The sequence below is a fragment of the Heloderma suspectum genome, chromosome 2 (genome assembly GCF_057233095.1).
Source record: "Heloderma suspectum isolate Gila_16-S chromosome 2, 16-S_ref, whole genome shotgun sequence".
In the NCBI taxonomy this organism is placed as follows: Eukaryota; Metazoa; Chordata; class Lepidosauria; order Squamata; family Helodermatidae; genus Heloderma; species Heloderma suspectum.
In genome coordinates, this window is record NC_139459.1 from 361903066 (window position 1) to 361928892 (window position 25827).

A 25827-nucleotide genomic window follows, 5' to 3' on the forward strand; every position below is an offset into this window, starting at 1 on the left:
GAACTGGACACAGTATTCAAGGTGAGATCTCACCAGTGCAGAGAAGAGTGGAACTATTACTTCCCATGGTTTAGAAAATATGCTTCTTTTGATGAAACCTGAAATTGCATTTGCCTTTTATGCAGCCACATCACACTGTTGACTCATATTCAGCTTGTGATAGTCTACATCTCCAAGTTCCCATTCACACATTCTACTGTAAAGGTATCCCCCTTCTATACCCATGCTTGTGATTTCTTTTTCCAAAATGAAGAAATTTACCCTTGTCTCTGTTCAATTACATGGTGTTATTTTCTGCCCGGTTTTCTAAGCTATCAAGATCATTTTGAATTTTGTCTCTGTCTATTAGCTATCCCATCCATTTTTGTGTCATCTGCAAATTTGATCAGCATTCCTCCACCTCTTCCTCCAAGTGATTAATAAAAGGGTTGAAGAGTACAAGGCCCAAGACCAAACTCTGTGCCCCCCCGATACCTCCCTCCAGTTTGATGAGGAACCATTGGCAAATGCACGCTGAGTATGGTTTTCCAGCCAGCTGTGTATCCACCTAGTAGTTGGACCACCCAGGCCACAATTAACTACCTTGCTAATCAGGCCACTGAGGGTCCCTTTGTCAAAAGCCTTTTTTGTTGTTGTTTATTCGTTCAGTTGCTTCCGACTCTTCGTGACTTCATGGACCAGCCCACGCCAGAGCTTCCTGTCAGCCGTCGCCACCCACATCTCCCCCAAGGTCGAGTCCGTCACCTCCAGAATATCATCCATCCATCTTGCCCTTGGTCGGCCCCTCTGCCTTTTGCCTTCCATTTCCCCTAGCATCAGCATCTTCTCCAGGGTGTCCTGTCTTCTCATGATGTGGCCAAAGTACTTCAGTTTTGCCTTTAATATCCTTCCCTCAAGTGAGCATTCTGGCTTGATTTCCTGGAGTATGGACTGGTTTGATCTTCTGGCAGTCCAAGGCACTCTCAGAATTTTCCTCCAGCACCACAGTTCAAAAGCATCTATCTTCCTTCGCTCAGCCTTCCTTATGGTCCAGCTCTCGCAGCCATAGCTTACTACGGGGAATACCATTGCTTTAACTACGTGGGCCTTTGTTGACAGTGTGATGTCTCTGCTCTTCACTATTTTATCAAGATTTGTCATTGCTGTCCTCCCAAGAAGTAAATGTCTTCTGATTTCCTGGCTGCAGTCACAAAGTCTGTCACTGCCTCCACGTTTTCTCCCTCGATTTGCCAGTGATCAATCAAGCTGGTTGCCATAATCTTGTTTTTTTTGAGGTTGAACTGCAACCCAGCTTTTGCACTTTCTTCTTCCACCTTCGTCATGAGGTTCCTCAGCTCCTCCTTGCTTTCAGCCATCAGAGTGGTATCATCTGCATATCGGGGATTGTTAAGGTTTCTTCCAGCGATTTTAACTCCAGCCTTGGCTTCATCAAGCCCACCACGTCGCATGATGTGTTCTGCATACAGGTTGAATAGGTAGGGCGAGAGTATACAACCCTGCCATGCTCCTTTCCCAATCTTAAACCACTCCGTTGTTCCGTGGTCTGTTCTTACCGTTGCTACTTGGTCGTTTACAGATTCCTCAGGAGGCAGACAAGATGACTTGGTATCCCCATACCACCACGAACTTGCCACAATTTGTGATGATCCACACAGTCAAAGGCTTTAGAAGAGTCAATAAAACAGAAATAGATGTTTTTCTGACACTCCCTGGCCTTCTCCATTATCCAGCGGATATTGGCAATTTGGTCTCTAGTTCCTCTGCCTTTTCTAAACCCAGCTTGCACATCTGGCAATTCTCGTTCCATGAATTGCTGGAGTTGACCTTGCAAGTTCTTGAGCTTTACCTTACTGGCATGTGAAATAAGTGCCACTGTTCGATAGTTTGAACATTCTTTGGTGCTTCCCTTTTTCGTATGGGTCAAATGCCTTACTTACGTCAAAATGTATTAGGTCCGCATCACCGAACATAAATCACAGATCTTATACTGTAGTGATCATGGGGGGCTACACCCAATCCCCAAAGGAGCAACTGTGTTAGTCATCTGCAGCAAGAACAACTAAGAGAGTTTTGGCACCTTGTTAGTATGTGAGTCTTTAAGGTGTTGCTACAATGTTTGCTGTTTCCCCAGTTGAAAACCTTTCCTTACATAAAAGAGCTGCTGCTGGGATTGGCCGTGCAACAGCCTCCTGACGTTCCTCATTCTGGATTATCGCCAAGGTTATTGCTGAAGTTGGAAGGCCATTCATTCCTGCCACCCAGAATTACAGCGACACAGCTGCACACACACCCACTGCGTTGCTTCCAGAAACTGGCCCTTCCATCTCCATGTTCCAGAGTCTTGCAGAACCCCCAAACACATCTCCCCCGCCCCCAGATTCATTACCTGTGGGATCTTGAGGATGCCCAGGATGTATGCCATCTGCCTTGAGGATTCAGAGTCAAGACCCCCAATAACAGAGAGCAATTTATCTCGCCCGTCACATTTATAATTGGGAACCATTCGCCCCCGAGTGGAAAGCAGGGAGAGGGTGCTCACGTATATCCTTCTGACAAACTGCTTGTGATCATAGATGCGGAAGCCGAGGGTGGTGTTGGGTAGGAGAGTTGGATCCTTGTTGAGCTCACTGATGGTGAAGGCAAAGGTCAGGATTTGCTGGTAGTACTTGAATATCCACCTGCAATGAGAACAATATTGGGAGGGAGGGTGGAATCACCAACAAAACTGCTGAGAAGTGAAGGGCAATGAAATCCATCTAATTTGACCCTCCTTTGGGGTGTGGGGGGGGAAGCTTCCAGATCAAAGCCACCCTCAGTCTATAAACCAAGGACACACAGAGAAATCTAGGTTCTTTGTTGACTCTCTGTCTGTCTATGTCTCCCTGTTTTTGTCTCTGCCTCTCTCACACACACATATACACACACGCACATGCACACACGTGCACACAGAAACAGTATTGCCAGCTGCATTTCAGAAGAGCCCAGCTGGATCATAGATCAGAGGTCAATATAGTTCAGCACATTTATTATCATTTCTCTATTTTAAGTATTTTGGGGATATCAATACTTAAAATAGAGAAATGATAATAAATGTGCTGAACTACATTGACCTCTGATCTATGATCCAGCTGGGCTCTTCTGAAATGCAGCTGGCAATACTGTTTCTGTGTGCACGTGTGTGCATGTGCGTGTGTGACCCACTCCAGTATTCTTGCCAAGAAAACCCCATGGAACGTATCACAAGGCTAAAAGAGATGACGCCGGAAGATGAGCCCCTCAGGTCGGAAGGTGTCCAATATACTACTGGGGAAGAGCAGAGGGTATTTCCAAGTAGCGCCAGAAAGAGTGAAGCAGCTGGGCCAAAGCCGAAAGGACACTCAGCTGTGGATGTGTCTGGTGGTGAAAAGAAAATCCGATGCTGTAAAGAACAATATTGTTTAGGAACCTGGAATGTTAGATCAATGAATCAAGGTAAGCTGGAGGTGGTCAAACATGAGATGGCAAGATTGAACATCGACATCTTGGGAATCAGCGAACTAAAATGGACAGGAATGGGCGAATTTAATTCAGGTGAGCATCATATCTACTATTGTGGGCAAGAATCCCTTAGAAGAAATGGAGTAGCACTCATAGTCAACAAAAAGGTGGGAAAAGCAATACTGGGGTACAATCTCAAAAATGATAGAATGATCTCAGTACGAATCCAAGGCAAACCATTCAACATCACAGTAATTCAAGTCTATGCCCCAACCACTGATGTCACAGAAGCTGAGGTTGATCGGTTCTATGAAGACCTCCAACACCTTCTAGAACTAACACCAAAAAAAGATGTCCTCTTCATCATAGGGGACTGGAATGCTAAAGTAGGAAGTCAAGAAATCACCGGGATAACAGGCAGGCATGGCCTTGGTGTACAAAATGAAGCAGGACAAAAGCTAATAGAGTTTTGCCAAGAGAACACGCTGATCATAGCAAACACTCTTTTCCAACAGCACAAGAGACGACTCTACACATGGACATCACCAGATGGTCAATATCGAAATCAGATTGATTATGTCCTTTGCAGCCAAAGATGGAGAAGCTCCATACAGTCAGTAAAAACAAGACCTGGAGCTGACTGTGGCTCAGATCATGAGCTGCTTCTTGCAAAATTTCAGCTGAAATTGAAGAACGTAGGGAAAACCACTAAACCATTCAGGTATGACCTAAATCATATCCCTGATGAATATACAGTGGAGGTGAGGAATAGATTTCAGGGATTAGACCTGATAGACAGAGTGCCTGAGGAACTATGGACGGAGGTCCGTAACATTGTTCAGGAGGCAGCAACGAAATCCATCCCAAAGAAAAAGAAATGCAAGAAAGCCAAGTGGCTGTCTGATGAGGCTTTACAAGTAGCTGAGGAAAAAAGGGAAGCAAAAAGCAAGGGAGAAAGGGGAAGATATATCCAACTGAATGCAGAGTTCCAGAGAATAGCAAGGAGAGACAAGAAGGCCTTCTTAAATGAACAATGCAAGGAAATCGAGGAAAACAACAGAATGGGAAAGACTAGAGATCTCTTCAAGAAAATTGGAGACCTCAAGGGAACGTTTTGTGCAAAGACGGGCATGATAAAGGACAAAGAAGGCAGGGCCCTCACAGAAGCAGATGAGATTAAGAAGAGGTGGAAAGAATACACAGAAGAACTATACAGGAAAGATCTTAATGTCCTTGATAGCCATGATAGTAATGTCCTTGATAGCCATGATAGTGCGGTCACTGAACTTGAGCCGGACATCCTCGAGAGTGAAGTCAAGTGGGCCTTAGGAAGCATTACTAACAACAAAGCTAGTGGAGATGACAGTATTCCAGCTGAGCTATTTAAGATCCTAAAAGATGATGCTGTTAAAGTGCTGCATTCAATATGCCAACAAATTTGGAACACTCAACAGTGGCCACAAGACTGGAAAAGGTCAGTTTACATTCCAATTCCAAAGAAGGGCAATGCCAAAGAGTGTTCAAACTACTGCACAATTGCGCTCATTTCACATGCCAGCAAGGTGATGCTCAAAATCCTACAAGCTAGGCTTCAGCAGTATGCGAACCGAGAACTACCGGAAGTACAAGCTGGGTTTCGAAGAGGCAGAGGAACTAGAGATCAAATCGCCAACATTCACTGCATCATGGAGAAAGCAAGAGAATTCCAGAAAAACGTCTATTTCTGCTTCATTGACTATGCTAAAGCCTTTGATTGTGTGGATCACAACAAACTCTGGCAAATTTTTAAAGTGATGGGAGTACCAGACCAACTTACCTGTCTCCTGAGAAACCTGTACGAGGGTCAAGAAGCAACAGTAAGAACCGGACATGGAACAACCGAGTGGTTCAAAATTGGGAAAGGAGTACGACAAGGCTGCATATTGTCACCCTGCTTATTTAACTTATATGCAGAGTACATCATGAGAAATGCCGGGTTGGATGAATCAGAGGTCGGAATTAAGATTGCTGGGAGAATTATCAACAACCTCCGATATGCAGACGATACCACCCTAATGGCAGAAAGTGAAGAGGATCTCAAGAGCCTCTTGTTGAGGGTGAAAGAGGAGAGTGCAAAAGCTGGTTTGAAACTCAACATTAAAAAAACGAAGATCATGGCATCTGGCCCTATCACTTCCTGGCATATAGAAGGGGAAGAAATGGAAGCAGTGACAGATTTTACTTTCTTGGTCTCCAAGATCACCGCAGACGGTGACTGTAGCCATGAAATTAAAAGACGCTTGCTCCTTGGGAGGAAAGCTATGGCAAACCTAGACAGCATAGTAAGAAGCAGAGACATCACCTTGCCAACAAAGGTCCGTCTAATCAAAGCTATGGTTTTCCCAGTAGTAATGTATGGCTGTGAGAGCTGGACTATAAGGAAGGCTGAGCGCCGAAGAATTGATGCTTTCGAACTGTGGTGCTGGAGAAGACTCTTGCGAGTCCCCTGGACTGCAAGGAGGTCAAATCAGTCCATCCTAAAGGAAATCAACCCTGAGTGCTCATTGGAAGGACAGATACTGAAGCTGAAGCTCAAATATTTTGGCCACCTAATGCGAAGAGAAAACTCTCTGGAAAAGACCCTGATGCTGGGAAAGACTGAAGGCAAAAGGAGAAGGGGACGGCAGAGGATGAGATGGCTAGATAGCATCACCGATGCAATGAATATGAACCTGAGCACACTCCGGGAGAGTGCGCAGGACAGGAAGGCCTGGCGTGCTATGGTCCATGGGGTCACGAAGAGTCGGACACGACTGAACGACTGAACAACAACAACAACAAATCCCACAAATATACTATTAATCATGCAAATCCTTCCAAAGTGGCTGTCAGGCAAAACCAAAATACAATAATAAAATCACAATATGAATAGTATAAAAATAAACAAACAAACAAACAGTTTAGCAGGAAACTTCCCACAGGGGAGGTACACCAGGCTTAACAATGGCCAAGGGAGACTGGGTCACCCTTGACTGACCCAGTCTCCCCCTTATATTTATCTAAGGAGAACATCAGAAGAGGAACATCAGAAGAGCCCTGCAGGGGCAAACCAAGGTGGCTCCATCCAGCTCAGCATCCTGTTTCCGACCATGGTGAACCAACATGCTTCCTGGGAGCCCTACAAGAAAGGGATGATGGCAACAACCCCCTTTCTTCTCCCCCCCCCCAACTCCAAGGGTTGACTGCCTCAAAATGTGGAATCCCTAGTTAGCTATGACAGGTAATAATTGTCAGTAGACCTTTCCTCCAGGAATTTGTCTGATACATTTAAGAGCAAACCTAACTTAGTGGAGATCACTGCACTTCCAGAGTGACACCGAAGCAAGATTTTGCCTGATTCTGAACTACTGAGGGGCTGGGCTGTAGCTCAGTGGTGGAGCTCCTTCTTTGCATGCAGAAGATCCCAGTTTCAAGGCACCTCCACGTAGGCTGGGAAAAACTCCTGTCTGAATCCCTGGAGAGCCAGTGAGTCCTCACACACACAAATCCACTCCTGGTTACCCCCAAGCTTTCTTTGTTTCAGCAGTATAATATAGGGTGAAAGGGAGTCATTTATTGCTACTTCTATTAAACGTTTGAGAGTCAGAAGTCCTGTCTGATCTACTGCAGATCACCCAGAGATCTCCCTTCTGCCCACCCCTCTCTTGGGTGACGACTGCTGGGGGTGGGGGATTTCTTAGTCATTATCCAATTCCTAACAAAAAACCAGGTATTGCTTAACTCTGCCTACCTTCTTTGCCCCAAAGAGGTTCTAGAAGCAGATCAACTGTTCTCCTGCTTAGCAAGGCATGTGATGGCAAATTCTCCCCTGATCACCTGTCCAGATCAATGTAAGGCCAGAATCTACAAAGGCAGATTTGGAATACAAATCTGAAAATAGTTTATTCCAAACTCAGCTACAAATAGACCAACTTCCAGTGACTTCATTCAGGGTGGAACAATGTCTGAAATATCATCTCTCAGTTGAGTCCCATGACACTTCCCTCCATGTTCCTGTACTCTGCATTGCATTGCATTGCATTGCATTGCCTTGCATTGCATTGCATTCTCTCTCTCTCTCTCTCTCTCTCTCTCTCTCTCTCTCACACACACACACACACACACACATGCACACACCCCACATATCTTGCCTTGCAGCAGTAGATGCATCAGCAGCACTCCCTCGCTCTCTCCAAAGTTTGGTTCCTAGGATGACTGCAACACTACTTCAGCACCATCAGTGATGCCAGAGACGGGAGGGGGAATCTTCCTCTACCTCAGAATGAAGCCAGAGAAGAACCCTCGATTGTCTGACTGGGTTCACATGTGCACAGGTGTTCAATAAACCACCTCTGCATACGCTGGCCACATACTGCCCAATTTCCCTAATTAGCTCCACCGGATAATTGTCATTACATGTGAACCCAGTGAGGGTGGGTGGCTGAAGTGGTTAACTGGCCCTCTGACTCTCAGTACAGGTTAAAGCCTATCATGACAAGCCTCTCAGACTCATATTTCAAATCAGGAAATGTCAGACATCAGCAGCATGGCTGAGACACGTCCCCGGCAGGAACCTTCTAATGTAAAAGCAAATCAGGCAAGCATCTGTCACAGATCCCTCTTGTGGAAACTTACAAATCAAAATAGGTAAATGGTGATGGGAGTAATTTCGTAAAGTCACATGTCTCCGTGGGATAATAATTGCCGAGTGGTATATTCCCACCGATAATGAGGTCTCCTGGCTTGTAATAGTCTTCTTGCAGTAGATAAGACCTGGTCAAAAGGCACCTTGTCCTCAGCATCTTCTGGGTGGCCTGAGGCAGGGGCCAAAATAAGAGCAGCAGGCCGAGCCAACCTTCAGGGGCACAGGGAGCTCTTCCATTCACAGTCAGAGACAAAGGGGACATGAAAGAGAGCCGATTAACATGCCTCAGCAGGAGAGTTATATCTTAGCCAGGAATGACCAGGTGCCAAATGATCAAACACCACCCCAGCCCCACATGGAAGGGCTCAGGGCGTATTTATATTAAGCATCCCCCCCTCCCGGATTTCTTTGTTCTTGGCTTGCTGGGTGGAAATCCATGGGGGATTTAACAAGAATTACTGTAATTTGAGAGTTCCTGGCCAGAGAAATAACCACAGCCCCAGAGTGCTGGGCTCCCTCTGCACTTCGGAGGGAAAAAAACACATTTGCATCACTCTTTGCTTGTCTCTCAGGCAGACAGGCTCAGGGATTTGACTTCAGTTGGTTTCAAACTTGGTTCTGTGTGAAGTTGAACTCCGAATTGCAAGATGGAGTCCAGGCTTATGCCAGAGTTTGTTAGCCAAAACTGAGGAGTGGGGAAGGGAGGAGTTGGCACCTGATTATAACAGTGCTGGGATGAACAATAAGGCACTGATGGATGAAACGTCTGGTGTGTCTGCAGTTATAATACCTTGCAGGGGCAGAGGACCTATTCCAATGGTCCACCCCCAAAACCCTATGCATCTGAGGGGTCCCTGAGTGCTTTGGGGGAGTCCCTGACTGGCATGGCTGGTGCCCCTGCCAATGCCCAAGTCTCAGTTTCCCACCTAAGCGTCCCAACTGGTCATTCAGAGTTCAGGTGGCTCCCTTGATTTCAGGAGAGTTTCTGGCTATGAAGCAGGCCAGAAAATGGCTAGAGCTCAAGTGGAGCAAGTATCAGAATAAATGCGACCAAGCACCCTTGAGAGGACATTACCATACCTACAATGGGGGGTGGCAGCAGTGAAGAAGACCTCGGCACACCCCCAAACTGATGGATTTGAATTTTGTTTTCACTGCCTCCCCTTGGGCCAGGATGACACTGAGCAGCTACTGTAAATCCAAGGTTCACATCTCAGGAGTCAAGCCATCATGGACCTTCCCCTGCCATACCCAGACAGATGCTGTGGTTGAATTCTGGATCTGTTTTGATACTGTGGAAGGTTGCCTGGGGGAACCCTTAGTCCGAGGATGATGTGTTGCCTCAACTCTGTCTCCGACACCTCTACACTCTATGCCTGGCATTCAGTCTTCTTGGCAATTTTTCAGGTTGCAGATACCATTGTCTCTACCAGCCTTCCCCAGCCTGGTGCCCTCCAGATGGATTGGACAGGAAACCCCACCATTCCTAACCAGTACAGCCATTGGTGATGGTGGCTGGTAATAATGGGAGCTGGAGTCCAACACATACAGAGAGCACCAGGTGGGGAAAGCTGGTCTATACCAATTATACCAAGGATAAAAAACATGTCCAGATACCATTATGGCAGCTATCCCAGAAAATACAGGATCCTGTGCAAAAGCAGATGCAAGATGTGTGACCACCATCGGGGATTATCAAGCCCTTCAGAAGCAGATGGAGATGTCCAGTTGTGCTGATGCCAACCCCTCGTGGATTGGTCTGTGCCTTCAGTGGCCATGAGAGGGATGGAGGGGTGGGGGGAGGAAGTGACTGTGGCTCCCAGTGGCTCTCCAGCACAGCTAAGTGGCCCACATGGTCTCCCTGAACAGAGACCCTCAAGATGCCTCTGTTTGCTCTCCCCCTAATTTACTCTGATATGAACCTCCAGCCACATAGGAGGTAAGGCTGTAAGAGCTGATCTAGAAGGACAGGGAGGCAGGGAAGGGCCACTGTTCATCGGAAGAGCACAAACGTTGCATGCAGAAGGTCTTGGGATCAATTCACAGCAGCTCTACTTAGGATTGGGAAAGACTCTTTTCTGAAACCCTGGAGAGCCACTGCCAGTCAATACAGATAACATGGCATGCATGGGAACTAGTGTGGCCAGGGACAACTTCCATGTTCCCGGCCAAGATTAACTACACGTCCTATGTTTTCTTTCATCTATATAGAGATACGCACGCACGCACGGGCGTGCTTGCGCTCCTTACTGGTGTCTGGGCTGCCTTCCAAGCCGCGTGAGGGCCCTTCCTTTTTTGCTGTTAACATCCCTGAGCCACACATGGGTCTCAAGGATGCTTTTAGGAAAGGAAGATGGCAGGGGGCTACAATCTGATGCTTTCATCTGCAGGTTACCCATGTTGTGGTGATTCCCAGAACACGTTCTGAAATTGCCAAATGTTCCCGCAGGCCAAACGTTGTGCCCATTCCTAGTACAGACAGTACTGAGCTTATATATATGCAGGACTGAGTATATATATGCAGCTTCCTTCAAAGTCTTTTTATCTCAGAGGAAGAAACTTCCTATCTTCCTTTCATCCCATTGAGGGACTTTTATCTGTGGAAATAGCATAGCCTCCAGATCTTCTGTACAGTTCGAGATTTGTGTGAAATGTGCACCCCACCGTTCTCTTATCATGTGGGCCTGAAATCCTTCCGATATCTTGTTAGTCCTGTATGCCAACAGATTCTAGAAACTTTAAATATCTTTCTCTACTACGGCAGCTTCTACGTCTGCCCATAACTGTGTCCCCTGAACCAAAGAGAGACCAAACAACCATCTTCAAGTGGCCACTCCTGGGCTGGGCACCTTGGGACGAAGATGACTCTCAAGTGCATTAGGAGGATATTTTACTACCTTCAGTTTGTTAATGTCGGTCCTGCCCCCAGTATGAACTGTTTGCTTCCGGAGCCCCAGGGAAAGACCCTACTTCTTGGCCACCGTCCCATCCTGAAGTGCACATTCTACCCCCAAAACCAATCCCTGGCCAAATTGCCAGGTAGAACAGGGAAAGAAAGCCTCTGCAGTGTATGCAAGATTGAACTAGATGGACCAGTGGTCTGTCTTGAAGGAGGGGAGCTGTCCAGGCAGCTCTATTAATTTTGTCTTGCTCGCTTTAGAGGGCAGCTACAGGGAACTGCTGAGTCTTTTCTGATCCAAAATAACACTTAACGTATATGTCAAATGATATGGATAATTGAGTATACAGCTTTTCTCTTCTTTTCCTTTCTTGGTATTTCTTCTCCAAGAGGGGAGCTAGTCTGGGAGGGATGTACGAAAGTGACTTGATGGTGGGAGGGGAGGCGTTCCGTCCCTCCCCCCAGAATCCTCGCCGGGGGGGAGGCGATCCGTTCCTCCCCCCCGGAATCCTCAATGGCCGACTGTGCTCCTGGCAGCTCTGCGGAGCAGCTGGCCAGGCCCAGCCCAGCCCAGAGTTGTCCGCAGCCGGATTTGTGGCCATGGAGGGCTCTGGGGGGGGGGACCGCATACGCAAATGGCGGCTACGGCCGCCGCCATTTGCGTTCCTTCTTTTTACCGTCTTAATCGAAGTAAATATTTACGTAGCCTATGACGGCAAAAATAAAGGGGAATGCAAATAGCGTAGCAGGTGCTATTTGCGTCCCTTTTTGTTTCGCCATTTTAGCCTACGTAAATATTTACATAGGCTAAAACGGTGAATGAAAAAGGGACGCAAATAGCGCCCGCTACGCTATTTGCGTTCCCCTTATTTTCGCCGTAGTCTACGTAAATGTTTACGTAGACTAGACGTGCCAAAATAAGGAACACAAATGGTGGCGCCCATGGGCTCTGCCATTTGCGTACACGTGTTTTTTTGTGTGTTTTTTACTCCTTTTTTTTTTTTTTTTTTACTCGGCCGTGATAGGCTATGTAAACATTTACGTAGCCTATCACGGCTGATTGCAGGGACGCAAACGGCGGCAGCTCCAGCTGCCACCATTTGCGTTCCCGGCCAGCCAGGATTCGCGGCGGCAGCAGCGGCTGGTGACAGCAGCGGCTGGTCTTCCGACTGGCTGCCACCGCCGCCACTTCCAGTCTTGTTAAAAAAAAAAAAAAAAGACGTGATAGGCTATGTAAAGATTTACGTAGCCTATGATGGCTGGGTTTAAAAAAAAAAAAAACACAATGTGATAGGCTACATAAATCTTTACATAGCCTATCATGGCTGGGTGGGTTTAGAAAAAACAAACAAACCGCGTACGCAAATGGCGGCGGCTACGGCTGCCGCCATTTGCGTTCCTTATTTTTGGCCATCTTAGTCTACGTAAATATTTACATAGACTATGATGTTGAAAATAAAGGGGAACGCAAATATCGTAGAGGGCGCTACTTGCGTCCCTTTTTGATTCGCCATTTTAGCCTACGTAAAGATTTATGTAGGCTAAAATGGTGAATAAAAAAGGGACGCAAATAGCGCCCGCTATGCTATTTGCGTTCCCCTTTATTTTTGCTGTCATAGTCTACATAAATATTTACGTAGATTCAGACGGCCAAAAATAAGGAACGCAAATGGTGGCGGCCATAGCTGCCACCATATGCGTACACGGTGTTGTTGTTGTTTTTCCCAGAGCCCTCCGCAGCTGGAAATCTGGCTGTGGACGGCTCTGGCCTGGGCTGGGCCTGGCCGGCTGCTCTACGGAGCTGCCGCGGAGCACAGCCAGCCATCAAGGATTCCAGGGGGGAGAAACAGATCACCTCCCCCCCTGTCCAGGATTCTGGGGGGAGGGACAGAACGCCTCCCCCCCATCAACATAATCCGCGAAAGGTAAGTCACTTTCGTACATCCCTAACACTGAGATGCCACAACTGGGGGCTGGTGCAAAAAAGTCACCACTTGGGGTCGGGGGACATTTCTTAGTCATTACAAGATTGTCAATATGAAACCAAGTTATCAGTTATCTCTGCCTCTGCTCCTTGCAAATAAACTCTCAGAATGAAGCTGGAGAAGGACCCTCAAGTCTCTGACTGTCAGGACAGGTTGAAGCCAATCACGACAAGCCTGTGAGATGCATATATCAAATGAGGACATTTTGAGCTTCAGCAGCATCGTTAATGTATAACTCTGGAAGGTGCCCTCTAAACTGGAAGCGAAGAAGGCAAACATCTATCCCAGATCCTGTCTGTAGAAACGTACTCTCGAAGAACATAGACCTGGAATCAGGGTGAACTAGAGAAGTCTATTTTCTTTACATACTGGTAACTGCCAAGTGGAGTGGTCAATTCCCACCAACAATGAAATCTCTTGGCCTGTAATAACCTATTTGCACTTCATAAGGCCTGATCACAGGGCACGTGGTCCTCAGTATCCTCCTGAGTCCCCCGAGGCAGCAGCAGCCAAATCATCATTGGCACGGAGAGATCTTCCCTTCTAGGTCAGAGACAAAGAGAACCTGAAAGAGAGATGATTTTACAGGTCCGAGCAGGGAAATTAGATCTTAGCCAGAAATGACAAATAGAGGGAGAAAACGTGGAGGCAGTGACAGACTTTGTCTTTCTAGGCGCAAAGATTACTGCAGACGCTGACTGCAGCCAGGAAATCAGAAGATGTTTACTTCTTGGGAGGAGAGCAATGACAAATCTTCATAAAATAGTGAAGAGCAAAGACATCACACTGACAACACAGGTCCGCATAGTTCAAGCAATGGTATTCCCTGTAGTGACCAATGGCTGCGAGAGCTGGACCATAAGGAAGGCTGGGCGAAGGAAGATAGATGCTGTTGAACTGTGGTGCTGGAGGAAAATCCTGAGAGTGCCTTGGACTACAAGAAGATCAAACCAGTCCATACTCCAGGAAATCAAGCCAGACTGCTCACTTGAGGGAAGGATATTAAAGGCAAAACTGAAGTGCTTTGGCCACATCATGAGAAGACAGGATACCCTGGACAAGATGCTGATGCTAGGGGAAGTGGAAGGCAAAAGGCAGAGGGGCTGGCCAAGGGCAAGATGGATGGATAATATTCTGGAGGTGACGGGCTCGACCTTGGGGGAGCTGGGGATGGCAACGGCCGACAGGAAGCTCTGGCGTGGGCTGGTCCATGAAGTCACGAAGAGTCGGAAGCGACTGAACGGATAAACAACAACAGAAATGACAAGGCCCCAAGTGATCAGACTCCATCCCAGCTCCACATGGAAGGGATCACAGCATATTTACATCAAGCATGTTTTCTCCAGGATGTCTTTGTTATTAACTTGATGGATGGGAATCCATGGGAATCCTCAAGAACTGCAGTCAGTTTGATAATTCCAGAGTAGCAAAATTACCACAGGCTGAGAGAGCTGGGCTCCCTTTGCACTTTGGAAGGAGAAAACAGATTTGCATCACTCTTTGCTTCTCCACAGGCCAATTGGTCTTGTCTTTAATTTTCAGTTTCTGCCCTTTGGCCTGTGTAAATCTGAGCACCTCGATCTAAGATGGAGTCTGGGTGTGTGTCAAACTTCATTAGCCCAGATTGATGACTGGGAAGGGAGAAGTTGGTGCCTGGTTATAGCTGTGCAGGGCTGACCAATAAGGCATTGCTGGATGAGATGTCTGGTCTGTTATAACAGTTATAACATTGGAGGGGGGGATGTATTAAGATTGTCTGCCTCCAAAGACCTTTGGAATCCAAGGGGTTCCAGAATGCTTTGGATGACTTTTTGTTTGGCACAGATCATGTCCCTGCCAAGGCCATAGTCTCACTACCATGCCTAATGGAACTTTCTGTGCAAATGGAACATTCGCCCCCTCTGAGGAGAGGGGGGAGAAGAAGCCATTTGCTCAAAGCAAGGCCACTAATATGCCCAAATTGCTCTTTCTCCTCCACCCTTCCAGGAGGGGGAGAAGGAGCCTTTCTTTCTTTCTTTCTTTCTTTCTTTCTTTCTTTCTTTCTTTCTTTCTTTCGCCAGCATGGTGTAGTGGCAAGAGTGTTGGACTGGGAGCCAGGAGATCCGGGTTCTAGTCCCCACACTGCCATGGAAGCTCACTGGGTGACTTCGAGCCAGTCACAGACTCTCAGCCCAACCCACCTCACAGGGTTGTTGTTGTGAGGATAAACGGAGGAGGAGGAGGACTATGTATGCCGACTTGGGTTCCTTACGGAGGAAAAAAGGAGGGATATAAATGCAATGAATGAATGAAAATGTATTTATTTGTTTCCATACTGCCCCATAGCCAAAGTTCTCTGTGCATCTTATTTGTGCATAATAGTGGCAGTGCCACAGGCTCCTGCCACCGCCGCCATGCACAAACCACTCGTGTTCTCCTTGGCATGGAGAGCGCGAGGGGTTTGCGCACGGAGGTGGCGGCACCAGTGGCTGTGGGTGGTGGCATTGGGACTCCTTCAGCCACCGGCCACCGCCGCCATTTGCAGCAAAAAAAAACTTGGTCAAGTTCCCGAGTTTGGGGAACTTCACAGGTATCCGTCGGCCCCCAAAACAGCCAGATTTTCCCGCGATGGACAACCCCAACCTTTACACCATCAATGATCCTTGCCAATGTCTGGAGATTGGTTTGTGCATTCAACTGGGGAGGGAGTGATGGTCGCCCCCAGCAGGCCTCCAGCACACCTAGATGGCCCACATGGTCTCCCTGAATGCACACCTCCTAGATGCCTCCATTCTCCCTCCCCATTTGCTCAGATAGGAACCTCAGGTCAAATAGGAAAGGAGACCGGAGGAGCTGAGCTAGTGGGACGGTGGACAGAACAGGCCTGTAGTTCATTGGCAGAGCACAGACTTTGCATGCAGAAGGCTCTGTACAGCAAGGGCTGGGAAGGACTCATGTCTGAAACCCTGGAGAGCCAGTGACTGCCAGAGTAGAACACAGGACAGTCTAGAACACAGGCAGAAAATGTGGTACCCATGAGTGCCTGTGAATACTCCAGCACCTTTGCTAGTCCCTGCTGAGGTGCCCAACCCCTCCTACTTTTTATTTTGATTTTAAAGAGTGAAATTTCTTTGTGGATCCCTTCTGAAACCAAGATAAGTGAGGGCCTCTAGTTGCTCCCATCCTCTTTCCCTGTAAATGCCCCTGGGCCTGTATTGGCCCCAAGAGAGCAATCAAGTCAGCTGTAGTGTTAGAGGGGCCTAGAGATCCATAATGCTTGCTTAGGTTCATAATTGGTGCAATTCCCTTGCTAGTGAGCCTCTGAACATGTGAAGATGAGTCAAGAGGCCAATAACAGGTTTAGCACATTCCATATGAATGAGTACAGTGCCTTGTGCCTGGGAAGCGAGGTTCATTTATCTTAGATGGCTGTGATAAGAACCAAGCAATGCTAGTCTGTAGTGGGAATGAACGCTAGAGGTGCTTGCTGCTGTTAGACTACCTCACTGTTGACATGTATGGTATAAAACCCATTGTACCCCATGGCTCTGAGTTCAGAGAAGCTGTCTGATCCAACCATTGAGTTGTTGCCATAGCTGCCTCTTAAAGACCCTTCCAGTAGCCAAAACAAGACACAGACAAAAAGGATTCTTTCCCAGAATTTATTCCTTTACAACTTAATGACTCTTTCAGATGCTAATTTCCAGCGACTAAGCAAGGAACTGCAAAGGGTATCTTAGCAGGGTATCCTAAGCACCATGTACGCAGTTGGTCCCCATTTGGAGGAGAAGGGCGAGAAAGCTCTGAAACTTAAGGGCTAGGAGGGGAGGCTCCCCCCTTACCCGTGGGGCATCGGGGCACAGCCATTGCCATAGCGCCAAGTGGGCTGAGCGCATCCTCTCAGCACCCTCCACCTCGCGCCTCTCTCTGCACTGGCGCCTTGTGTCTAGCAACAACTGATCTCTCGCTCTTTCGCTGCCAGGGTCACTATCTCTCTCAGGAATGCGAGCGGGGGGGGGGCTTTCCCTGCAGCTGCGCCTCTGAGAGACGAGCGGGGTCCTCTCCCATGGGTTGTAGCTCTTCCTCAGAATCAGAGCTGCTTTGGGGCTCCATGGGCTCAGTTCCAACCCTGACATCAGTATGCCTGTGTGCTATAAGTTACTCAGTAAAGTAGCTCCTTGTAAGTCAACCTTTGAGTCTGATTTATCACTCTCTTGGCACCTCTAAATTAGGAGGTCAACGCCCATGGCCGGGGCAATACAGGGCCACACATGGGGCTCAGAGACATTCTCAGGAAATGAAGATGGAAGGTGGCTACAGGCTGATGCTTTCATCTGTGAGGTGCCCATTTTGTGATGGTGCCCAAGGCAGTTTCTGAAATTGACCAATATACTTACTTGTGGTGTAGACAATACTGAGTTCAATGGACCAAGGGTCTAACTCAGTATAAGGCAGCCTCCTTCACAGCCTCAGAGGGAACAACTCCATAAGTGTCACTTTGTTATAGTTAAAGCCTTATATGTAGGGATGGCAGAGAATTCCGCCACGGATTCCATTTCGCCCCCGGAATCCATGGCGGAATGGCCTCCTGCCCCCCCGCCCCCCGCAGAATCCCCCCAGGACGGCATTTACCTGGGGTGGATGCAGCGGCGGCAGCGGCTCCGGCAGCGGCTGGTCTCCTGGCCAGCCGCAGCCAGGCTGCTGTGACCGCCATTGCTGTCCTTCAAGCTGTGATAGGCTACGTAAGAATTTACGTAGTCTATCATGGCTAACCAAAAAAACCAGTGTATGCAAATGGTGGCAGCTATGGCGGCCGCCATTTGCATTCCCTATTTTTCACCGTTCTAGCCTACATAAATATTTACGTAGGCTTTTACACTGGGAAAAAAAAGAAACACAAATAGCGCCCACTACGCTATTTGCGGTTCCCTTTTTTTTCCGCCGTAATTGCCTACGTAAATATTTATGTAGGCTAGAACAGTGAAAAATAGGGAACGCAAATGGCGGACACCGTAAATTTGCGTCCGCCGTTTTGGGGGGGGCATGCCATGATAGGCTATGTAAATACTTATGTAGCCTATCATGGCAGCCTGGAAGGATGCAAATGGCGACCGCTATGGATGGCCCTGGACGGCTGCTCTGCGGAGCCACTGCGGAGCAGAGCCGGCCGGGCAGGATTCCGGGGGGGAGGACCGGATCGCCTCCCCCCCAACGAGGATTCCGGGGGAGGAACAGAGCACCTCCCCCCCCCAATGGATGCCCCGACCGGAATGGTAAGTGGATTTCGTACATCCCTACTTATATAGAATGTGCTTTCCAGCTTTCTTTCCTAATTTCAGCCTCTAAACCTTCAGATATCATGCTAGGCCTATATGGAAACTAGGGATGTACGGATGGTGTAAAATCCCTTCCATCTGTGTTTCACAGATTATAACGGGCCTTTCATTCCATTGTCTGCCCATTGACAGAATCGGATTGCTTCTGCCTCCAAATTTGCGCAAATTTGCATTTGCAGAAAAGTACATCTGCACAAATCCTCATGTGCAGAAATGTGCAAATTCCCCCAAATGCACATTTCCATGCTTAAACTTGTGGGGGAAATTGACATTTTGGGCCCTTTTAAAAATTTTGCATAGTGTTGAGGGATGTTGGAGAATTCTGCTACGGACTCCAGTCAGGCTGGATTATTTAGAATCCAGCCCCCCGGAGTCCGTGGCAGAACAGACTACACCCGCTCCACCCCCCAAAATCCCCGCCGGAGCAGACCTACCTTGCGGCTCCAGCGGCTCAAGGGGCGGCTCCAGCGGCAGCTCCGGCAGCGGCTGCAGCTCCGAGTGGTCTTCTGGCTGCAGCCGGGCTGCGGCCGCCATTTGCATCCTTGCCAAGCCGTGATTGGCTACGTAAGTATCTTAAGTGATAGGCTACGTAAGTATTATGTCAAGATGGACTTGACATGATTTTCAGGTTCTGCCCTTTGGCCTCTGTAAATCTGAGCACCTAAACACAAGGTGGAGTCCAAGTTTATGCCAAAGCTTATTTGCACTGAAGGAAATGGCACCTGGTTATAGCACTGCAGGGCTGGGCAATAACACATTGCTGGATTAAATGAAAGGTCTGCCTGCACTTATAACTTCATGCGGGGTACAGAAGACCTATCAGCATGGATCTCAAGCAAAGGCCAACAGAATGTCAGGGATTCCTGAATGCTTTGGGGAAGTTTTTGTTTTGCGGAGTGCCTATTCTCACTGCCACATGTAAGCCTCCCCTCTCTGGCACTGTGGAGCTCAGATGGCTGCCTGGATTTCAGGAGAGCTTTGGGCTGTGAAGCGGGCTGGATAACAGCTGGAGCTCAAGTGGCCTGAGGATAAAGACAAACAGGACTCTGCACAGTTGAGAGCACAATATCACATGTACCAGGTGGTGCTGGTGGTGGTGGTGGCAGAGAAGAAGGCCAACTTCTTGGCCACCATTACACCTCCACGTGGATGGATTTGACTTGAGTCGTCAGTGTTCGCCCTTGGGCCTGTGTGACGCTGAGCACCGAAATCCAAGGTTCACATCTCAGGAGTCAAGGCAGCATGGACCTTCCCCTCCCATCCCCAGAGAGATATTCTGGTTGAGTGCTAGAATTCCACCCCCAAATTGATCCTTCGGAAGTTTAATTGGAAGAACATTCAGGCCTTTTAGTTTATGTATTTATTTAAAACATTTCTTGGCCACCTTTCAGGGCAGAAGCCTTCCCAAGGCAGCTTACAGCAAAAAAAAATACATAAAAACAATTAAAATATTAAAAGCGATAAAAACATAAAAACAATAAAAACAGTAAAAGCCAACAATAGAACCAGGTGCAACAATGGCATTAACAGCAACAACAGAAGTCCTATCAAGAGAAGGCCATTGTAAAGTAATATGTTTTCAAGGTCTTCTTAAAAGCCTGCAATGACAGAGTATGATGGACCTCCAATGGCAGCTTGTTCCAAAAGTGTGGGGCCACTGCAGAGAAGGCCCTCTCACATGTGATCACCCACCTTACTGCTCTCACGGGTGGACAAATGAGAAGAGCCTCTCTTTCTGATCTTAAAGTGTGGGCAGGCTGATACGGGTAAAGGCAATCCTTCAAATAACTTGGTCCCAAACCTTTTAAGGCTTTAAAGATAAAAACCAGCACTTTCAATTGGGCTTTGAAACACACCTTGGTTGACATGTTGCCTTGACCCTTTCTCAGATGACCCACTTCTACAATGTAATCGACACCTGGCATTCAGTATTTTTGGTGACTCCTCAGGCACCAGGTAGCATCGTGTATGCCAGTGTTACCCAATCTGGGGCTTTCCAGATGTTTTTGACTAGAACTCCCATAATTCCTAACCAGTTTGGCCATTGGCTATGATAGCTCAGAATGATGGTACTTGAAGTCCAAAAGAACTGGACAGTGCCAGGAAAAGGAGAGCTGTTCTACACCAATTATACCAGGAATGCAAAACATCTCCAGGTTCAACTACAGTTGAGACTCCAGAAAGTGTTCAGCCCTTCCAAAGAGGAGATGCAAAATGTGTGATGATTGGGGGTTCTTGAGCCCTTCAGATGCCACTGGAGAAATACAATTGTGATGGTGCCAAAGTCTGGCCAGATTCTAAGTTGCCCACATTTTTTTTCCCCTGCACACACACCTTCAACATGCTTCCATTCCCTCTCTCCATTTCCTCTGATATGAATCTCAGATCACTTAGGAGTGGAGGATGGGGGAGCTGAACTAGTAGGACAGGTGGGCAGGGAAGGGTCATTGTTCAGTGGGAGAGCACACAACTGGCATGCAAAAGGTCTCAGGTTTGATCCACAGCTTCTCCAGACAGGGTTAGGAAAGACTCTTGTCTGAAACCCTGTAGAGCTGATGCAGTCAGTGTTGGCATTTTTTCCCCCAACCTGGTGTCCTCCATATGTTTGGGACATCAACCCCCACTATTCCTGACCCTTGACCATTCTGGGTGGGCCTGATGACAGGGCACCAGGACACCTGGTTGGGGAAGGCGGGAACAGACAATACTGAATGATGTGGACCAAGGGCCTGACCCATATAAGGGTAAGGGAGCTTCCCATATTTCAATTTTAAGGTAGCCCTTTTTTCATGTCACCTGGGGAGGTGCATCCCTTGGCTGGGATCCCCGAAATTCAAACCCGTATGATGCTGATAGGTTTTTTGTTTTGTTTTGTTTTGTTTTTTACTCAGGCGAGAAAAATGGCAACAAAGATTGTGGAAAAGGTTCCTGAGGAAACAGGGAAGAGGGAGCGATCCGAAGGTGGCTGTGAAAAGACCAGGAAAGTGAGCAGCAGGGGGAGCATTCTCTCTTTCCTCGGAGACTGTGCAGTTACCTCTAGTCCTGGACTGCAGTCCTAGGGACAGGTCTGAAGAAATCCCTCAAACTTTGTGGTCCATATAACTGTTGGACTCAGTTCCTGTGGTGTTATTCTTTGGAGACGTTCTGCTGTTCATCCATCTGAATGTTAGATTTCCTTCCTGTCCCTTCATCGTTAAAGAAATCCTAGTTTTGTTTTGTGTATCTCATTTAATTTTCCCCTCCATCCCCTTTCAGAGAATATGGTTATGGTGGGCACTGGGTGCCACACACTAGTTTGGGGTCAGCATTTTTCTCCCTCAGTTGTCCCTAGGGATGGACAAGCCCCCACCCATCTGGGTTCTCCGGGCACCCACCCAGCCTCTGCCCCCGTTCACCAGCCCCCCCAGACCGCGCTCAGTCCCCTCCCGTGCTCAGCAAGTGGCCCACAACTTACCGGGCCCATCCACGCCCACTGCAATTGCCATGCTTTTAAAAAACATGGTGATCAGAAGTCTGTGCCCATAGTTGTTGTTGTTCAGTCGTTCAGTCGTGTCCGACTCTTCGTGACCCCATGGACCATAGCACGCCAGGCCTTCCTGTCCTGCGCTCTCTCCCGGAGCATGCTCAAGTTCATATTCATTGCATCCGTGATGCTATCTAGCCATCTCATCCTCTGCCGTCCCCTTCTCCTTTTGCCTTCAGTCTTTCCCAGCATCAGGGTCTTTTCCAGAGAGTTTTCTCTTCGCATTAGGTGGCCAAAATATTGGAGCTTCAGCTTCATTATCTGTCCTTCCAATGAGCACTCAGGGTTGATTTCCTTTAGGATGGACTGATTTGACCTCCTTGCAGTCCAGGGGACTCGTAAGAGTCTTCTCCAGCACCACAGTTCGAAAGCATCAATTCTTCGGCGCTCAACCTTCCTTATAGTCCAGCTCTCACAGCCATACATTACTACTGGGAAAACCATAGCTTTGATTAGATTGACCTTTGACGGCAAGGTGATGTCTCTGCTTCTTACTATGCTGTCTAGGTTGGCCATAGCTTTCCTCCCAAGGAGCAAGCATCTTTTAATTTCATGGCTACAGTCACCGTCTGCGGTGATCTTGGAGCCCAAGAAAGTAAAATCTGTCACTGCTTCCATTTCTTCCCCTTCTATATGCCAGCAAGTGATGGGGCCAGATGCCATGATCTTCGTTTTTTTAATGTTGAGTTTCAAACCAGCTTTTGCACTCTCCTCTTTCACCCTCAACAAGAGGCTCTTGAGATCCTCTTCGCTTTCTGCCATTAGGGTGGTATCGTCTGCATATCGGAGGTTGTTGATAATTCTCCCAACAATCTTAATTCCGACCTCTGATTCATCCAACCCGGCATTTCTCATGATGTACTCTGCATATAAGTTAAATAAGCAGGGTGACAATATGCAGCCTTGTCGTACTCCTTTCCCAATTTTGAACCAATCGGTTGTTCCATGTCTGGTTCTTACTGTTGCTTCTTGACCCTCGTACAGGTTTCTCAGGAGACAGGTAAGGTGGTCTGGTACTCCCATCACTTTAAGAATTTGCCACAGTTTGTTGTGATCCACACAATCAAAGGCTTTAGCGTAGTCAATGAAGCAGAAAGAGACGTTTTTCTGGAATTCTCTTGCTTTCTCCATGATCCCGCAAACGTTGGCGATTTGATCTCTAGTTCCTCTGCCTCTTCTAAACCCAGCTTGTACTTCTGGTAGTTCTCGGTTCGCATACTGCTGAAGCCTAGCTTGTAGGATTTTGAGCATCACCTTGCTGGCATGTGAAATGAGCGCAATTGTGCGGTAGTTTGAACACTCTTTGGCGTTGCCCTTCTTTGGAATTGGAATGTAAACTGACCTTTTCCAGTCTTGTGGCCACTGTTGAGTGTTCCAGATTTGTTGGCATATTGAATGCAGCACTTTAACAGCATCATCTTTTAGGATTTTAAATAGCTCGGCTGGAATACTGTCATCTCCGATAGCTTTGTTGTTACTAATGCTTCCTAAGGCCCACTTGACTTCACTCTCTAGGATGTCCGGCTCAAGTTCAGTGACCGCACTATCATGGCTATCAGGGACATTCAGATCTTTCCTGTATAGTTCTTCTGTGTATTCTTGCCACCTCTTCTTAATCTCATGTGCTTCTGTTAGGTCCCTGCCTTCTTTGTCCTTTATCATGCCCGTCTTTGCACGAAACGTTCCCTTGAGATCTCCAATTTTCTTGAAGAGATCTCTAGTCTCTAGTCTCTATGTGCCCATAGACTTATGTGCAAAAAATGCCGTGAATCTTGTGTATATAGGCTATTCACGGTGCTTTTTGTGCTAAAGTCTATGTGCTCACAGGTCTGAACACGACTATTGAGATCAGTAGGCTGCAGTTAGGGATGGAGGAGAATTTTGCCATGGACCCCAATTTTGCCATGGACCCCCGGAGTCTGTGGCGGAATGGAGCACTTACCTCCGCCTCCCTCTGGAATCCTCTTTGGCAGGATCCTGCTTGTGGCGATCCTGCGGAGCCACCGGCCGGCTCCGGAACACCAGCAATACGGCCACCATTGCCGTATCACTGGCTGAGGGGGACTGTCTCCAGATGCAAATGGTGTCCAGTACGCCATTTGCGGCCATAAAGGTCTTTGTTTAAGCTAAATGCAGCCATTTACGGCTGCATTTACCTTAAACTAAGTCCTTTATGGCCGCAAATGACGTACTGGATGCCATTTGCATCCCCGCTGTTTCATGCAATAGGCTACGCAAATATTTGCATAGCCTATCGTGTTAGAAAATAGGGACTCAAATGCCGTCCAGTACGCCATTTGTGTCCGCAGTCAATCCCGCTCAGCTAGCGATATGGCAATGGCAGCCATATTGCTGTCGCTTTGGAGCTGGACAGCAGCTCCGCGGAATCACCGCGAAGCGGAGCCAGCTGGCCAGGATTCCAGGGGGAGGAACGGATCGCCTCCCCGCCATGGGCGGATTCTCCCTGGAGCATGGGGGGAGTGGAATGCTCTCCTGACAGTGAAATTGAGCTCCATACAACTGAGAGTATCCCAGAGGAGGATATGACTGGCTAGAAGGAAAACTAAACTCTTAGGAGTTGAAGATACTTTGCAGTGTTTTGTTGCAGTTGCCATATGTCATATATAACACTAATTTTGGATAGCGCGTGGAATGGACACCATTTTAAGATAGTTCAACAATCGCAGGATTTTTTAAAATGGGAAATAAAGCCCCACACAGACAGTTGTTTTAAGGTGTGCTTCTAGTTGACTGGGAGCAGGCAAATGCCTCGGCAGTGGGCAATGGCCCCAGTGTGGAAAGAACTCTGTTTCTTAACAAAAGACCTACCACATCAATTTCTGAATACTGTTATTTGCCTCCAAAAATAGATATACTTGATTGGAAGCTAAACTCTCTGAGCATGCTCCAAAGTGTTAGATTCCTTAATTCGTTTTCCTTATAAGATGATTGCTGGTGTTAAGATTGGGCCTCAACACAATGATATAGCATTTGGGGGAAAAGATCCAACCAAGGAGACCAGCACCAGAGGCCAAGATGGAAAAGATCTCCACAGCTACTGTGGACTTCCCCTTGGTGCTCAAGTAGGATGGCACAAAGGAGACCCAAACGCTGCAAAAGACCAGCATGCTGAAGGTGATACACTTTGCTTCATTGAAGCTGTCTGGCAATTTCCTTGCTAGGAAAGCCACCATGAAACTGACAAGAGCCAGGAAACCCATGTAGCACAAGACAGCGTAAAACATGGAGGCTGAGCCTTCATTGCATTCCACTATGATCTCTCCTGTCAGGGAATGGAAGTCCAAGTTTGGGAATGGGGGACAGGTCACCAGCCAGACAGTACAGATCACAGCTTGGATGAGGGGACAGGCCAAGACAATGGAGTTTGTCAGGTGTCTCCCCAAGAGTTTTCTTGCCATGTTTCCTGGCTTGGTGGCCATGAAGGCCAGAACCACCATGATGGTTTTTGCCAAAATGGAAGAAACAGCAATGGAGAAGGTAATGCTGAAGGCAGTTTGTCGCAGAAGACAGGTGAACGTCGTGGGTCGACCAATGAACAGGAAGGAGCAGCAGAAACAGAGCAGGAGAGAGATGAGGAGGATGTAGGTGAGGTCTTGGTTGTTGGCTTTGACGATTGGCGTGTTGCGATGTTTAATGACAGTTGCCAGCACTAGAGATGTGATCAGAGAGAAGAAAAGAACCAGAGAAGCTAAAATGATACCCAGTGACTCTTGATAGGAAAGGAAGTGGGTCTTCTTTGGGATACACCAGTCTTGCTTCCTGTTTGGGTGTTGATCTTCTGGGCATGGGTCACAGTGATCTGCATCTGGAACGAGCAGAAGCTACTGAGGTATCTCAAATATGACATAGATGTTCTTTATGTGGGGACCGTTCAGCCCACAAAGAAAGAAATATGCATTCCCTAGCTTACTATACACCTAATGGTACAACCTCCCTTCAAGTAT

General features: G+C 47.6%; 1 protein-coding gene across 1 annotated transcript in view; it reads right to left on the reverse strand.

Moving 5' to 3' along the window:
* Positions 1 to 25827, reverse strand: part of LOC146355658 (vomeronasal type-2 receptor 26-like) — a 37584-nt gene that overhangs the window by 10683 nt on the left and 1074 nt on the right. Inside the window, exon 2 of the mRNA XM_084829957.1 lies at positions 2387 to 2678. Within this exon, the coding sequence (XP_084686083.1) occupies positions 2387 to 2678 (292 nt within the window). The remainder of the gene's footprint in view (positions 1 to 2386; positions 2679 to 25827) is intronic.